General features: G+C 33.6%; 3 protein-coding genes and 1 long non-coding RNA gene across 12 annotated transcripts; 2 read left to right on the top strand and 2 right to left on the bottom strand.

Annotated features, from left to right (window-relative positions):
- Positions 1-296: 296 nt before the first annotated feature.
- Positions 297-1,554, bottom strand: LOC145104759 (uncharacterized). Its single transcript, XM_079041946.1, has 3 exons — positions 1,198-1,554; positions 992-1,019; positions 297-913 (listed from the first exon to the last, which is right to left on the bottom strand). Exons 1-3 carry the CDS (start codon positions 1,552-1,554, stop codon positions 297-299), a joined length of 1,002 nt encoding a protein of 333 aa, XP_078898072.1.
- Positions 1,555-4,042: 2,488 nt separating this feature from the next.
- On the top strand, positions 4,043-4,926 carry LOC145106233 (calcium ion-binding protein). Its single transcript, XM_079043249.1, has 4 exons — positions 4,043-4,143; positions 4,223-4,337; positions 4,421-4,481; positions 4,575-4,926. The coding sequence occupies exons 1-4, from the start codon at positions 4,113-4,115 to the stop codon at positions 4,863-4,865; spliced, it is 498 nt and encodes a 165-aa protein (XP_078899375.1). The 5' UTR covers positions 4,043-4,112; the 3' UTR covers positions 4,866-4,926.
- Positions 4,927-5,013: 87 nt separating this feature from the next.
- On the bottom strand, positions 5,014-8,055 carry LOC145106232 (uncharacterized). Its single transcript, XM_079043248.1, has 6 exons — positions 7,838-8,055; positions 6,647-7,063; positions 6,249-6,553; positions 6,088-6,147; positions 5,548-6,002; positions 5,014-5,448 (listed from the first exon to the last, which is right to left on the bottom strand). Exons 2-6 carry the CDS (start codon positions 6,985-6,987, stop codon positions 5,158-5,160), a joined length of 1,452 nt encoding a protein of 483 aa, XP_078899374.1. The 5' UTR covers positions 6,988-7,063; positions 7,838-8,055; the 3' UTR covers positions 5,014-5,157.
- A 4,473-nt stretch (positions 8,056-12,528) lies between these two features.
- On the top strand, positions 12,529-15,458 carry LOC145106231 (uncharacterized). Of its 9 annotated transcripts, XR_013707513.1 has the most exons (8): positions 12,529-13,152; positions 13,261-13,712; positions 13,899-13,980; positions 14,101-14,183; positions 14,278-14,613; positions 14,695-15,002; positions 15,135-15,180; positions 15,368-15,458. It is a non-coding gene; the product is annotated as an uncharacterized LOC145106231 (long non-coding RNA). The 9 variants fall into 9 exon arrangements; XR_013707508.1 differs by having other exon boundaries at positions 12,529-12,860; positions 12,947-13,152; positions 14,695-15,458; XR_013707509.1 differs by having other exon boundaries at positions 13,261-13,392; positions 13,491-13,712; positions 14,695-15,458.
- Positions 15,459-15,680: the final 222 nt, after the last annotated feature.

The raw sequence follows: 15,680 nt of genomic DNA, 5'->3' as shown, positions 1-15,680 counted from the left end.
ATGACTATATAACAATCGAGAAAGAGAAGTACCCATTGCAGTTCCCTGAGTTTAAAAATTAGTTACAAAAATGTTGTAATATTATCATGATACACCTTAGGGTGCAAAAGGATCATTTGTTGTTTTTTTTTAAATAACATCTTGTAATTGTTATAATCTGCAAACTAAATATTATAATATAAAAGCTTCATTAATTGTTATAATCTGCAAACTAAACTAAAATATGAAAGCATAGCAATGTCTTATAAGATTTAATACAAAAATTAAAATACATAATAAGTTAACAACTCTTCATTTCAAGGTTGTTTTATATCAAAATCAGCGTCATAGGTTTGTGAGCAACTCGCTGAACCACCAATATTAAATGCCATTTCTGCAGTAGAAATTGTCGTGCGACGTGCTCCACTACCGGACTCCCTTCCAGTACAATTGTTTCTCGTGTGTCCTAGTTGACCACATGTAGAACACTCTTTTCTAATTGGACTCTCGCCTTGGGATGGAATGCGGTCTGTGTTTCTTGGCCTGCCTGGCTGACGTTTATCCATTATAGGTGGCTTAACAATCATCAAATCATCGGGGATATCCCATTCGGATGGCTTTAGCAAAGGGTTTATTGATTCCTCATACGTTTTCCTCAGTGTTTCGGTAAAGTAAGCATTTAATGCATACCTCGAGCAGTCTTGGTAATTGTTCACTGTTAAACATCTTATGACATGACCACAAGGTATCCCATCAAGTTGCCAATGCCTACATGTACATGTCATATGTTGGAAATCAACAATCACGTTTTGTGCCCCCTTTTTGACCTCGCATTTCGTATTTGAGATCATGCGAACATCCCACTTACTAAAAGTTTTTTTGTTTTCTTTTACAATATCATCGATCCAAGGGGTGAGTGTTGTTGTTGCTTCCGCTAAAAAAACAGGCAAAATGAAGAAGTTAAGATCAATAACATTTAATAAAACATTAATATTAAAAATTAACTTAATACCTGCAAAGTTACGTCTTTGAAACCACCACTATTGCATTGTTGCACAAAAAAAAACCGATCAACATAAGTATCGGCACCTTACGTGTGTGTCTATATAATGCATTTATAGACTCCGCACTGTTGGACGACATAAGATTGTATCGGTTCCCTCTAAAATGTGCCCTAGACCAAGTTTCTGGATTTATACTTTTTAAGTACTCCTATACTGGTTCTTTTGTCTTTTTCATAACATCCATGTCAGCGTCAAAAGCATCAACTGTGTACGCCCTACAAGCCTCCCAAAAAATTCCTTTAACTGTGCTACTCTTCCCGAATCTAGATACTATATTGAAATACAAATGGACACCACATATTCCGTGATGAGCGTGAGGAAAAATGTTGGCAACGGATGTTGCTATAGATGGAGACCTATCAGATATAATTGTAAGCTCCTGCATATTGCCTATGCAATCACGTAGTTTTTGAAAAAACCATGTCCAAGAATCTGTACACTCATTTTTGCATATACCATATGCAACCGGTAATATTTGGTTTTGTCCGTCCTTAGTAACTGCAAGTAACATGGTACCTTTGAACTCGCCCTTTAGGTGTGCTCCATCTACTACAAGGGTCGGTTTACAAAAATTGACAAAAACGCGTACCTACAATACATTGTATATCTATTCAAATACACCAAAATAAAAATGAAAAAAATAATAAAATATTAAAATACTAACCGATCAACCAAGTGCGACATACAAAAACTCAAAGCGATCATCACCATCTGTTTTAATATGTGTCACCGTACCCGGATTATGTTTGACCAAATTGTGGAAATAAGCCGGAAGTTTGGTAAAAGAATCCTCTTTCGTACCCCTTAACAACAACAATGCATATTGTTTCGCACACCATGCCTGATGGTATGAGATATTGATATTCAATTGAGCATTCATATCATTAATAATATATTTTCCCCGATAAACTCTACTATAATCTTCAGCCAAAACATCAGCAAGATATTCACCCAAAACATATTTGTTTGCTTGTCGATGATTAGGTTGCAAAATTGTTGAAGAACATGTGTGTACATCAACAAATTTATTCACTTGGAAAAGTCCATCAGAATTTTTAATTGCTTTTGCTCTTAGTAACCAAGAACAATTTTTCGAAACATACACAACCTCATACCTTGATTTGGTGGATCTACTTGTCCTCGTCTGAAAACCTTCTCGAAGGCATTTTTTACCATACACCACTTTAAAAGTTCTTTGTTCTTAAATATACTCTCACATTCAATCTTTTGAAGATTGATGTCTACCATTTGTGTTGGGATATCTTCATTAATATCAACTGGGCATGCTGGTACAGGGGGCATACCGTAAAAAAGGTTATCGGGAAACTTAGCTTTAACTTCATCACCCAACTCATCTCCATCTGAATTGTTTTGTAAGTCGGTTATATCTAAACGTACATCAGCAACATCAACATAATCCCCGTAAACATGTTTTTTTTCATCTTTTTGACGCAAAAAAAATTTCTTTTTACTTTTATCTACTACACGACTATTCATAACTTTAACTTCTTGTTCGGGAACATCAACACAACGACCACCCACGTCATTAAGATATGTACCAACATCATCATCACCAACATACTTGTAATTCTCAGGATCCACATAGTGAATAGGTGAATAACTAACATTAACATTTTCAGCAACACTGTGAAATTGAGGTACACTAGGAGTATTGAAAGTACCTATCGGATTGTTGCTCCCTTTATAGTTGCATAAATTACCAACCGACTGATTTCCACTCTGACCAGCCTCATTAACCTCATCTCCTTCATCAACCACCACAAACACTTTCATAGCCCTTCCTCCGCTACATTTGATTACATTTATCAACATTCTAACATCCATGTCTTCAACTATAACTATATAATAATTCAATTCAGGATGATGGAAACGAAGACTAATTTTATATTTGTCTAACAAACCAATTTTGTTTCTCATCAAAGATACAAAATCACTATAACTAATATACTCAGAAAATATCAAAGCGAATTCAGAAATACCTCCATGTGGACATACGTATTCCAGATTTGTTTCAATAACTTGCCATCTCCCACCGGTTACAAGACAAACCAAATATTCAATCATTTTTTAGAGAGATTTTAAAGAAATTTCCTAAAGAAATAACAACTAAACTGATAATTTTTTACAAAAGTTTATATATAATAAGGTTATTTCGTAGTCAAACCCATTGATTTCATAGTCAAAATTAAAAAAAATTAAAAAAAAAACATAAATTCGCAGATGAAAGAGAGAGGAAATCGCAGATGGACACAATCCATCTGCGATTTTAGCATGGTAAACCCCTATATATATACAAAAAATTTTTTATAAAAAATACCCCACCTGCGAATGTACAAGTGGCTAAAACACAACTGTACTTTAGCCACTTGTACATTCGCAGATGGGATGTGAAAATCGCAGATGGATCATTCCCATCTGCGATTTATGTGGCCAAATTTGCAATTTCAATTTTTTTTTGCTATTTTCTACAAAGTAATTAATATATTTTGCTATTTTTGTCATTTTCTCTTTAAAATATTCTGTGGTGCTAACCTAATTTTATGAAAGCGGGTCTAAAAGATAAATTCCAAAGTAAAACAAAGTTAACATTTTATATAAATTTTTGGTTTGTTTAGACAATTTGAGCTCGAGCTGAGTTTAAGCTCGATTAGTTTTGACTACTAAACGAGTTGAGCCCAAGCCATCTCGAGTTTGATAGATTTTTTATAGGCTAAGCTTATGTGTGGTTGGGCTCAGGCTTGACTGAGTTGACTCGTTTGCAATATAAACAACAAATTAACAATGGAAGGTTGAAATATGTTTTTAACCGTATTTGAGATTTTTATAGATCATATGCATGCATCCATGTGTATGTATGTATGTATGATGCATTATAACATTTAGAATCTAGAAGTAGGGGTTCCTAGGGTAAACCAAAAGCAACCACATGTTGATTTCATACCTTGCTTGCATCCGAGCATCTAAACCTAGCTAACCAAGCTATCCCATACCCTTTTCCCCATCTCATTATCTCTCCCCTCTCATCCAATTCTTCTTCATTTTCACACCATGGGTTTGGTAATGAGCTTCATGGGAAAAGGTAAACATTTTTATCATTACTATTTTTTTATGAAATTTGGTTAAAAAAAAGGGTAATAATATTATGGACGTTTTGGTAGGTTTGCCAACTACCCAAATGTTGAGTCTTGTGATGGGCACACTCTACAGCAAATTCATCGAAAAAGAAATCAAGACCTTTGATGACTTCCATTTTGCCATCCTTGATATGTTCAAGTAATAATAAAAAAAATCCGTGTATTTATTTTGTTTTTATTTATTTATTAACAAAAATTCATTCCAAATTCGTTTAAATGCAGCACAATCAATGCAGCATTGCCGGGTAAACACTACGATGTTCCACCACCCAACCAAGTTCAGGTAACACAATTTCTCTCCATGCCACAAATATAAAATTGGGCTAAACGGAAAAAAAGCAACATATCTATTTTCATTTTTTTTTTAAATGAGCAGGACATTTTCAAAAAATGGGAAGGAGCAAAAGAGGCATCAGAAAAAAAGAAACTGTTCATTGATTTCATGAAGACGAGTGTAAGCCTAAGCAAGTTTGATGACTCAACTCTCATCACCGGACTAGTTACGCCGCCAGCAGCCATGGCGGCAAAACGAGCGGGCGAAAGCTTGCCACAGCTGAGCATGATCAAAGTGGTCCCGGATGTCATATTTGTGCCTGCTGCAACCGTTTTGGCTCTCATCTCAGCTAAGCTCTCCAAAAAGATGTTCTTGGGAAATGTCGCATCATAATTATTAAATTACTGTATTTCCAAACCCAATCCCTCTTATTAAAACATTTTACTTTGAAAAATCTTAACCAACTATGCCATATGCAAAAGTCATTTGATCTGATCTACTAAAAAACATATACATATATAATTATATATATCTTCAAAAATTGTACTAAAAAGACAATAGTATTGAAGTTGGTATTTTCCACCACAAAATATTCAAGTTATGAAGCTTTTTTATTCACAAGAAAAATAAGAAAACAGGTTAGGGGATGTACAAAAGATGATGTCATCAGAGTCATTCTTAGAGCCTAACCTGAGTTTCTTCGGGTCCATAGGCTCGACCCGCTCTTTCGTCTTGCTCTACTCGCTCTCTTTTTCTTGTTTTTTGGCGCGCTTAATTTCGAAACTGACCGGATTTTTAGAGCCGGTTCTTCTTCATTCTGGCTTGAAGAGTTTTCAGAAACCAAGGGCGAATCCGTCTTTTTGCTTATTTCTTCCTTGGCTGCCTCCAGCTTCTCCATTGGATGAATCTTTACTCCCCCAGAATCCGTTTGTGGCTTCTTTGCTCTGCGGTTGTATATCAGAATCCCATCCGTACTCTGCATAAACAAAAAAAAAAAACCATATCCAAATGAATATTATATGTTTACATTAGTTAAAAAAGACATAAACGCCCTCCTCATCCTAAACACACTCACCCGTTTTCTTGCATCAACAAGAGGCTCTTCCATGGGTCTATTTACATCTTGAAGACGACTCCCCTCTCCATCATTCGCACCTTCATTTTCATGTTTCACCATATCATCATCAACATCATCATCATCATCATTATCATTATCACCCGTGTTGAATTTCATCAGCTGAGATGCAAATGAAGCAACTGCAGATTGTCCGCCTTTACTTTTTGGAAACTTTGATTGCAACACATTATTAGCTTCATGCAAGTTGATCTCCTCCATGGATGGAAACCTTCCAGCATTTTCAGTCATAATAGATTCAAGTTTAGTAGCCATGTCACCAACTCGTGTCTCTGCAACTTCAATCTTCCAAAGAATCTGTTCCAATGAATAATCATCTCTGAAATCAAGAGATAATAGTTCATCTGGAACCCTAAACTCGTTAACAACATTATTGTCAGTGGAAGTAGCTGCCACTAAAAAACAATAAAAGAATGAAACTTTTAGTCCAAATGTGTAATGAAATCATAATAAAGATCAACCGAGAGTAATTTCAGTTACCTGAATTAGTTTGATCTTCATCCATTGTCACAACACCCTTATCAGTAGACTTTTTAGTAGCTGCACATAAAACATATCAACCACTATCAGAAAATTGCCTCTTAAAATAAAAACAGCACAAGTAATTAAAAAAAAAGTGAAAAGCTAAAAAAGGTATGTACCAAAATATGAAAATACGGTATGCTGTGACATGTATAATTTGGTGTCCACCTCTTCATGTTTCCTTTTCTTCCTCTTTAATGGTTTCTCTCTATGAGAATCATGAATACATGGCATTGACTTTGCACAATGACCTTCTGATTCAAAGTTTTTGTACTTTAACTGTTTTCTTTGATAATCTTTTTCAAGCTCTTTGTCATACTTCATGGCCTGTGACTGGAATTTCTGGATCTGTAATTCAAGCCATTTACAACGCCACATAATAGGTCGTATAAACTTCCTCCAATCAGATGTCACCCTTTTCTTCCTGAAAATTTATCATCTTTTTACATCAAAATCAAGGATTTGACAATCAATCCAAGTTAACTCAATACCCCCAAACTATCATAGTATCTGTTACCTTGGCATTAGTGCAGCATCCCCATGTAATTCTGACAAAACTTCATTGTCATCTTCATGTTCATGAATCTCAAGATCTGAAAACGTGTCATCAAAAGAACTTGAAGTGGCAGTATCATCATCCTCACATTGAGAATGATCAAAAGCATACTCGTGATCATTTGTACAATCTATTATGTCAACCTCCACATTCTCATTAATACAAGTTCCCATGCCTTCATGCTTATTTTCAGGTATTATGTTTTTATATTTCTGTGTTTGCATAGCAGACATATGGTCTTTACTAGTTGAAGCTTCCATTGTGGTATCTTTTCTTCCTTTAAGGTTCAGAACAGGACCCATGTTATGATATTAAACAGAAGAGATCATTCTTGTTTTAGAAAGGTATAACTAACAGTAAGTAAAGATGATTATCCCCCTGCAGCAAGAAAACACAATGTCATGTGGTGGAAAAACTAAAAGGAAAGTGGATAGAAAGTTGCACACAATACATATCAGTACAATTCTTTATTAGATTCCAAATTAGTACAACATAGTTTAAATTCCATCAGAAAGAAAGAAAGATAATCTTCTGAATTTAAAATCTGCTTGGAGCAACATGAACATGACATTTCATTGTTCTCAATATACCATTGTGTCAGTGATCAAAAAGGGATCTAACAGCAAGCTTTCTGTGGGAATCAAACATGTTAATTGCAACTTCAAAATTGATAAGAGATTAGAATATTTGAACTACAGAAATTCTGATTACGACACTAAACTTAATCACAAGCACTACAAATGCAAAAATGTTTGTGGCAAAAAACCAACAGATCCAGGAAAATTTTGCCACTTAATTACAAGGTTTCCCTTCAAACATCAAAGTGAGGGTTTTTAATGGAACAGGAGAATTACAACACATCATATCATGCCTATGGAAATAGCGAAAAAAACAGCATAAAATTGGTTACAATGCCACATATCACAAAACCCATTTCTAAATTAGGGTTTCGTGTGAATTAAATTAGGGTTTTCAAAGTTTCAGCAATCAAGATTTGGATGGCTTACCCTGAAAATAAACGAAATAATCAAATTGATACGATCAACCAAGCTTACTGACTATTTGAACAGATGGATTCCAAATCTAATCTTTTCTGTTTCTCTTTGAATTATGGTGAAAACAAAAGAAAGAAGTTTTTCCAACTCTACTTACTTGGTCCCTGGCAGCGTGGAGGGCGGCGAACGGTAGTAAATGGTGGCAGTGAACTCGGAGGAGAAGTTTGAAGTTTTCGGATTGATGAAAAGAAATCACAATTTCCGTCAAGAAAATCGTTGACTGGGAAATTGCAGGAGAGAGAGAGAGAGAGAGAGAGATGTGGAAATATTCTAAGCGGCAAATTGAATGCTCTTCTTTTTTTATTTTTCGTGGTAATTGTTACTCCGTCGTTTCAGAATGAAAACTTAAAGGGATTTATTACGTTTCCTTTTTTAAAGGATTTTTCGTTATTTTTATAAAATTTAATCTCTTTTAAATTTTCTTTTGAACGGCCCTCAATATCTTTTAATGATTGCAATAAATAAAAATAGGTTTTAATTACTTTTTGTGAAAAAACTATTTAAATTATTTTCTGAGTTGTCAATAAATTTAAAAAATTATAAGATTGTAATAATTCATATTTTCTAATAATTTATCTATTATTTCAAATTTATATGTTACCGGTTTTTGTTTTTCTATTGATGAGAAATTAGATATCTTTCTATATTTTCTTCATATTTATCTTTCTACCTATGTGAAATATTAACAAGTGTCATATTTTGATAAAATATTCATATTTTTAAAAGAATCATTTATGTCATACATGGCAATTTCTCAACACATTTCACACAAACTGAAATACCAAAAATGCCCCTTTTATCGTTTAAAATCACAGTGTAGTAATTTGAAGGTTTATTCCCCAAAAATCACGTTGCCTACATTTTATAAACTAGATATTAATTTAAATTCTAAAATTCTCAAATCCCTCATCAAATGGAAATCTTTTATTCAACCTCTAATAACTATTAATCAGCAAGATTTCTTCAATCAGTTGATAAGGAGAAATCACAACTTTTATATGATTACAATTTCACCTCTTCGACGAATAACGATTGCAGTTGTTACTAGAAATGATTTAGCCCTAAACTCGCCCCACGACGATTATTGTTGCTGATTAGTTCTTCGATTTTTTTTTTCGATTTTGTTTTGATTTGGTTCTGTAATTTGTAGTTTATAAATGTTCAATTTGTTATCATAGTTAACCAATTTGATTCATTTGTTTATAAAAAATGGTATTCTGTCTTGGGTTTCATTTGTTGGCATTGATGTTATGTTAGGTTGTTAGGCGCATCAAACCCAACACATCATAAGGGTACAAAACGACTCCAAATATACTGCTATTATGCACTAAATAGTAATACAAGGTAAGCAATGTCGATTCTCAAAGACACGGAACAGAAGTCTATACCTATTTGCGTAAGGTACAAAAAATGGTCATAGAAAAAGGGGGAGGGTTATGTGCAATGATTTAAACAAGAGAATAAAGGAATAAGTAAATGATCGATTAAATGAAACAAATTCAAGATTTGTGAGGACTCCAACTCTATGCATGACAATTTAGCAATGTGATTCCAAGGATGATATGATATCTACTCAATTATACCTAAGTTGGTACTTGAAAGTGTTAACAAGCTCTAACACTTCCCATTCACCAAGATGTCAAATTCAAAACAAGCTCTTTGAAAATAACATAACCTTCTAGTTTAAGTCTAAACAAGCTCTTAGATAGAAATCAAAAGGTTGCAATAACGTTTATGTGAATGTTCCCAACAACACCCAATACTCCTCACAAGCTCGGGAGCGTAAGAGTGTGTGAATAAGATTTACACTAAATTCATTCAATGGAACTCAATTTAGTGCTTGTTATTTAGTCCAATTTACAAAATAATTACGGATTTTGCAATTTAGATAACTTGATTGATCTAAACCTAATTTAAATGGCCAAAAATAAATAAAATTAGAATCAAACATTCGATTGAAACAAAATAAATTCACTAGATAGAAATTGAAAGCAAACATCAAGTCATATGATTGAAATCACAACCAAAGAGTCAAAACATAAAGTTGGAGAATCTAGGGTTCTAGCCATACATGACTAGAACAAGATCACAAGTCTAGAAAATGAAATTAAAGTGCTTACAAAATGAAATCAAATGTTCCCAAGTGTTAATCAACTCCAAAAGTCTCCACAAAATCGCCCAAAGTACTCCCAAAATCGACCCCCCCAAAAAATGAAGTCGGCTGCCACTTTTTAGAAAAGATGAGATACTACTACTAAACCCACGTCCACGTTTCCATGGTCCGCGTAAATTTTCACTGTCGTTTACATGGCCTGTGGAAAAACAAAAAGTTGGATGCAGCAGGTATATTTCCATGGCCCGTGGAAATTCAAGGCTAAAATTTCCGCGGCCGTGGAAATCTTTGACTGTGAGATTTCCTTAATTTTCTGCAACTTCTTCCTTTGTGACCCGAAAGCCGTCGAATCTTGTCTGCACCTTCTAGCTAGTTACCTCCCTAAGTGAGATCCCACCTCCAAAAGTCCCTGAAACATCATAGATTGTGCGAGTGAAATAATATAATGAAATATCCCGAAAACATGTAAAATGTATGGATTTAAGTCTAAATGCAATGCAATGGTGTGGAATAAAGGTGAAAAATAGGTGCATAAAATGCACCTAACATAGGTCAACTTGGTTTTAGTTATCAGATTTTCGATAAGGTTTAAACATAGTTGTTTATTTTATTGTTTGTCTGTTTAATCTTATATTCTATCTATTCGTGGCTTTATTCAATATCTTTTGTTTGATCTAGCAATTCGATAATAATATTATTCCCTATTCTGGTTGCTTACATCTGATTATTTTGACCTAAATAATCATAATAATTATTTTAACGAAACACTCTAAATTGGTTATCGTAACTTCAAATCGTAACAATCACATCCATTATATTTGCTCGGTTTGTAAAATTGGATCACATAGGCAACCATATTTAAGTTTTATAATCATATATGCTTTCAGATTTGTGTTACTTAGAGAGTATCAGTTCCAACAATCACTATTTCATTTGTGAATTGTACAATTTTTCATCGATTTCTTATAAGGTTCACATTTTTTGGTGTTTTTTCTATTTACCAGCTCTTGATTCATTAGTGTTTTTAATATATCGATATTCAAGGGTTATGTATAGGCGAACCCATTTCGGAAATGGTATAAATATTAGGAGATTAGGAAATGGTTCGAGGATATTCATTAGTTATAAGTTGATCACCAATTTTATGATGAAACTACTACAAGCGAATTTATAGTAAGGGATACTAGAGATTATGTTATTTGACCAGATGCCTTGCATTGTCGATTTGTTGACCACATACAACATGTCATTGGCTTTATTAGTCCAACACTTGGGCTTACCTTAACCATCTGAGTAGCCTATTCAGGTAATGTGTAAAAGCTAAATATGATTTTTGTATGATTATCTTTCTCATATGCTAAAAGTGATATTTTTATATTAGATAGTGGCATTTGATGAAAGTGGTTATGTTCGATGTTTCCACTACAAAGCTACATCAATCCCTTTAGATGATGATGAAACTGATATGCCTTTTGAGGTTACAAAGTTGCCAAATGAAAACTGCACCTAAATGTGTGTGGGAGGCTTAAGACAAAAACAACCAAGGACAATTTTGTCCAAATGAGAAATCTTCACCAGATTCTGCAAAAAGAGCTTCTAAACAGGACCAATACTAATTTTGTCCAAAGAATCCAAAACTACTTTATCACTTCCATATCGAACATAAGTTTCATTTTAAAATGACTATCTCCCAAAGTTGTCAAAATAATATGTGCTAAATATATGTTTGATTTGCATATGATATATTGATCGTAAAGGTTTGGAAAGTTGATGTGGCAAATCTACACTAATATTTAGTAAGATCGAATTCAAAAATATCATATTAGAAATTTTTATGTTACTCATTTTTTATTTAATTTTTCTTTTTAGTTTTGCAGACCCATGTAGTACACGAGTTATTATAACAACATGTAATAAAATTTTATAATTCTTTTACATGTGGTTCCCACAGGTTGTAACCTAGTTAATAACATTTTAAGACACTTGTCATTATTTCATATGGGTAAGAGAATAAGTAGAAGTAAAAGTATGAGGATATTTAATTTCTCTTTCTATTAACGTCATATCTCAATAAATTACGTAAACCCATTAGACCATCAAACCCCAAAATTAAAAAAAATAATAATAAAACAAATCGAAACTGTCATGAACCCTAAGTCTAAATCAGTGCAACGAAGCTTTGAAATCTTTCATTCAATTAAGGTTTGTAATCATGTTTTTTGTAAAACTCTTGACTTTAAGCTATCTTTTTCCGTATTACTTACATTGTATGTGTATTACATGAAGGATGGATTGATCAATATTGATGTTCACTATAAAAGTTGTTTTACTGTTGGATCCAAAAAGTATAAGTAATGTTTTAAGAATTGGTCCGGACAACAAACATGTTGTCTTACTGGTTCGATGGTTCAATTGTATAACCGGTCGGATCGGTCCATAAAACTCCATGATATATATATATATATATATATATATATCTATTTTACCTTATAAAGCATCTTTGGTCAAACGCTGAATTTTAAGTCGTCCAAACAATTATGCAGCATGTACAAACCTTTTATGCATCATAAGAAATGTTAAACTTATCAGGTCAAATGAAAAAGTCAAAGATAAGAATTAGAGTATTCAGTTATACTTCACCGATTCAAACTTGAACTTGAGGAGTTTTAGTTAGATTCAAACTTGAATCCCAATTATCTCGGCCATGTCTTCTTAAATTCCTTCGATCTGCAGATTGTTCTAACTACCCAATTTTGGCACCTCATCTCTTTAAAATAAGGAACAAACATCACCGTCCCTACTAAACACCTCCGCTTTTCTCTTCTCTCGCATCTCTCCTTTAGAAACCCTAATATTAAACATCACAACCCACCAAGAGTAACCTTTGTCGTCACCTAACCTTCACTATCATCAAACAAGCCACCTTCATCACCATCAAACTTCATCTCACCACCGGTCACCACCGCCATCTTTCCTCAATAGCCAATGACATCTAGCATATGCTCCTGTTCTCTCATCATTTGACCTTGATTTCTATTTTTGAAGTTTTAATCTCATGTACCATTTTTGACCTAGATTTCTATGGTGTTTTAGGTATAATTGGTCGAAACCTCACCACCATCAAATCATTCAGCCTTTGTTCCTGCTAAAGAAAAAAAGAAGGGACTCTTCATTTGTTTTTTGATTTAACAACGATACATATTTCATCGCCGCAGATTTGCTGCTAGAGGCCGGACTCCGTCTGGGCTTTATTTAGGGTTGGAATGACATCTCTTTGATTTGATTTGGGCAAGGAACAGGTAACCCACATTTACTGTTGCCTCCTTTCTAAAAAAAATGTCACACTCTCCTTTCTATCACAAGAAAACCCTAACGGATCACCACTATGTATTTATTTGTATATATAGGCCCTAAGTCTCGGCCCTCTCCCTATATTCGTCTATATCTAGGCAAAAAGGGAATTGAATCATGGACACTACTCCTAAATCGATCTCAGTTGCAGCTGGAATATTCATCAGGAAGCATTTTCACATGATTCTGTTGTTAATCATGTTCCTCTTGATTCCCATTTTCTGTTTATTTCTTATTTGCATTTGTATTGAGATTGTTCTTGAGCTCATTCGTGGTTAAATTACAGATTTTAAGCTCTCCAAGAGAGATCCACCACCATGTGTCTGCCCTGTTGATTTAGGTCCATGGTTCACCCTGCTGATTCTTATGTGTTGATTCACATATGCGAAAAGAATGTTACATATGTGTATAAGAATGACTAGCTGTTTCCCACTACACATCACCAAAAACCTTCATAATGAAGAAAATGCTAAGGGAACAAAGAAACGTGATTCTATGGACAGATAAGGTGAAATACAAAATTATAACTTTTTTTTTCAGGTTCCAGGTACCTTTGTTTTCCGTCTATTTATTCATTGCCTGCTTATATAATTAATCATACAGGTGCATATTTCATTAGGTCTTAAAATTTTATTGTTTTTTATGATACATGGGCATACATGTTTATAAAAATCATTATTTTTACTTTCAAAAGGTTAAAATAAGTGAATATGGGAAGTCAAGATGAAGCTCAGCAAGATATGGATAAGAAATAGCACAATTTGGAACATATAAAGGTATACATATTTCTTTCTGCTATCATGTTGTTCAGAATTTGGATTTTATTCAAACTATTATTAATGTTTGGTTGACCTTTTTATTAAAGTATAGCTTAAGCTTTTTTTTTTTTTTTATAGATGATTAGTTTCTATTTATCATTAGTGTTATCACACAATCCTTCTTATGTAGGATTTATTGGGATCAATTACTCACGCTTAAGGTAACAGTCTTGATCTAATTCTCTTTGAATTCAATTTAAGTGTAATTTGATCAGTTTCTACAATTTGTTCAATGTGTTGGCTTCCAATTTTCAGGTGCATCTATTTAGTTCTTTCCAGTTAAATCTATGGGTTGGTTCAGCTCCAGGGTATGTGTTGTTTTATTTGAACCTGTAAAAACAACACATTCTTGCAATGGGAAGCCTCGGTGAAAGGACCTGTGAAATTTGACTGATTTTGGGACTTAGTGTCTAGGGTGGTTGATGACGAGCTAGAAATGGTTGTGATCGAAAATACTGAAGAAGCTAGAGTGCTCCCTATGGATACCCTAGACCATAAAATGTAGCCATCATCTTTCACTCTCACCCTCCCCATCTTACTACACCACTCACCATGGCTTTCACCACCACCACCACAACATAAAACATCCTGGTAATTTTCATTTTTTTTTTCAAAATGTTGTTTCATTTTTTCTTTTATACTGATATTCTAAGTATTTCATGATGCTTGCAGAATTGGCAAATGAAAACCAGAATTGCATACATCTAAACTAAAGTCTTTGATTTCGGACATCAGAAGGAAATTCCATATGGTACATCATTAACCATAGCTGTTGCTCTCTTTGGTCTTTATTCTGGTAATCTCTTCCATCGTTTCTCTTTCTTGAGAATACACATATTTTTCAGCAGCACCAACGATTGCTCCAAATGGGGGTCTGATATGATATTGATGTTATTTGAATTTGATATGTTTTGTTATTAGAAGTTGCTTTATTCAAATAGTAGGTGGAGTTATGGCCTTCCTAATGGTCTTCATGCAAGGTAATCTCAACCTCCCAATAACATTGTTTATATTACTGACATGGAACAAGAAGATAATCCATTTAAGATACCTAAGGTTGATTTGATAGACACTATACTTACTAAATATTCTCCAAGTAACCGACATTGCAGGTTACAATAAGGACATCAAAGCATGTTGGGATTTGATAACAATGTGGTGTGCTCTTAGTATTTTCTTTGTGTTTAATATTCTTTTTGTTCATTTAATACATATTTATTATTTTAATTGAACCATTGCACTTTAAGTTTTTGATTTCTAAAACCACATAGCTTATGAATATGCAAAATTCTCAATAGTTTTGTGCTCATTATGTAATACCTCCTAATACATTTCCAATTGTCAGGTGCTTCCCATATAAATTGTGTTGAGACTCTTTGTTTAAGGGCAACAAGTATCATTGTATGTTGAAAAGATCAAGGAAAGTATTTTGTTTAGTCTGGTTTGCATATTGGAGTTCAAGTTGTAATTTTATAGTATATTGTTATATTTACTGTTTTGTATTTGATTTTACCACTAATTTTAGAACAAGAGTTTGTTCCATATCAATTGAATGCTTATTCCATAGTTTTTCTGCATATTTGATTGCCAAATTCTTTAATGATATTCTTAAATGTTAGTCAAGCAAATTAGCCTTTACGTTTCATTTTTATAATTTG

Source organism: Lactuca virosa, chromosome 4, assembly GCF_052849685.1.
Source record: "Lactuca virosa cultivar CGN04683 chromosome 4, Lactuca_virosa_CGN04683_v6, whole genome shotgun sequence".
NCBI classification, from domain to species: Eukaryota; Viridiplantae; Streptophyta; class Magnoliopsida; order Asterales; family Asteraceae; genus Lactuca; species Lactuca virosa.
Note: the sequence above shows the minus strand (reverse complement) of the source record. Positions and strands in the feature narration are given on the sequence as shown.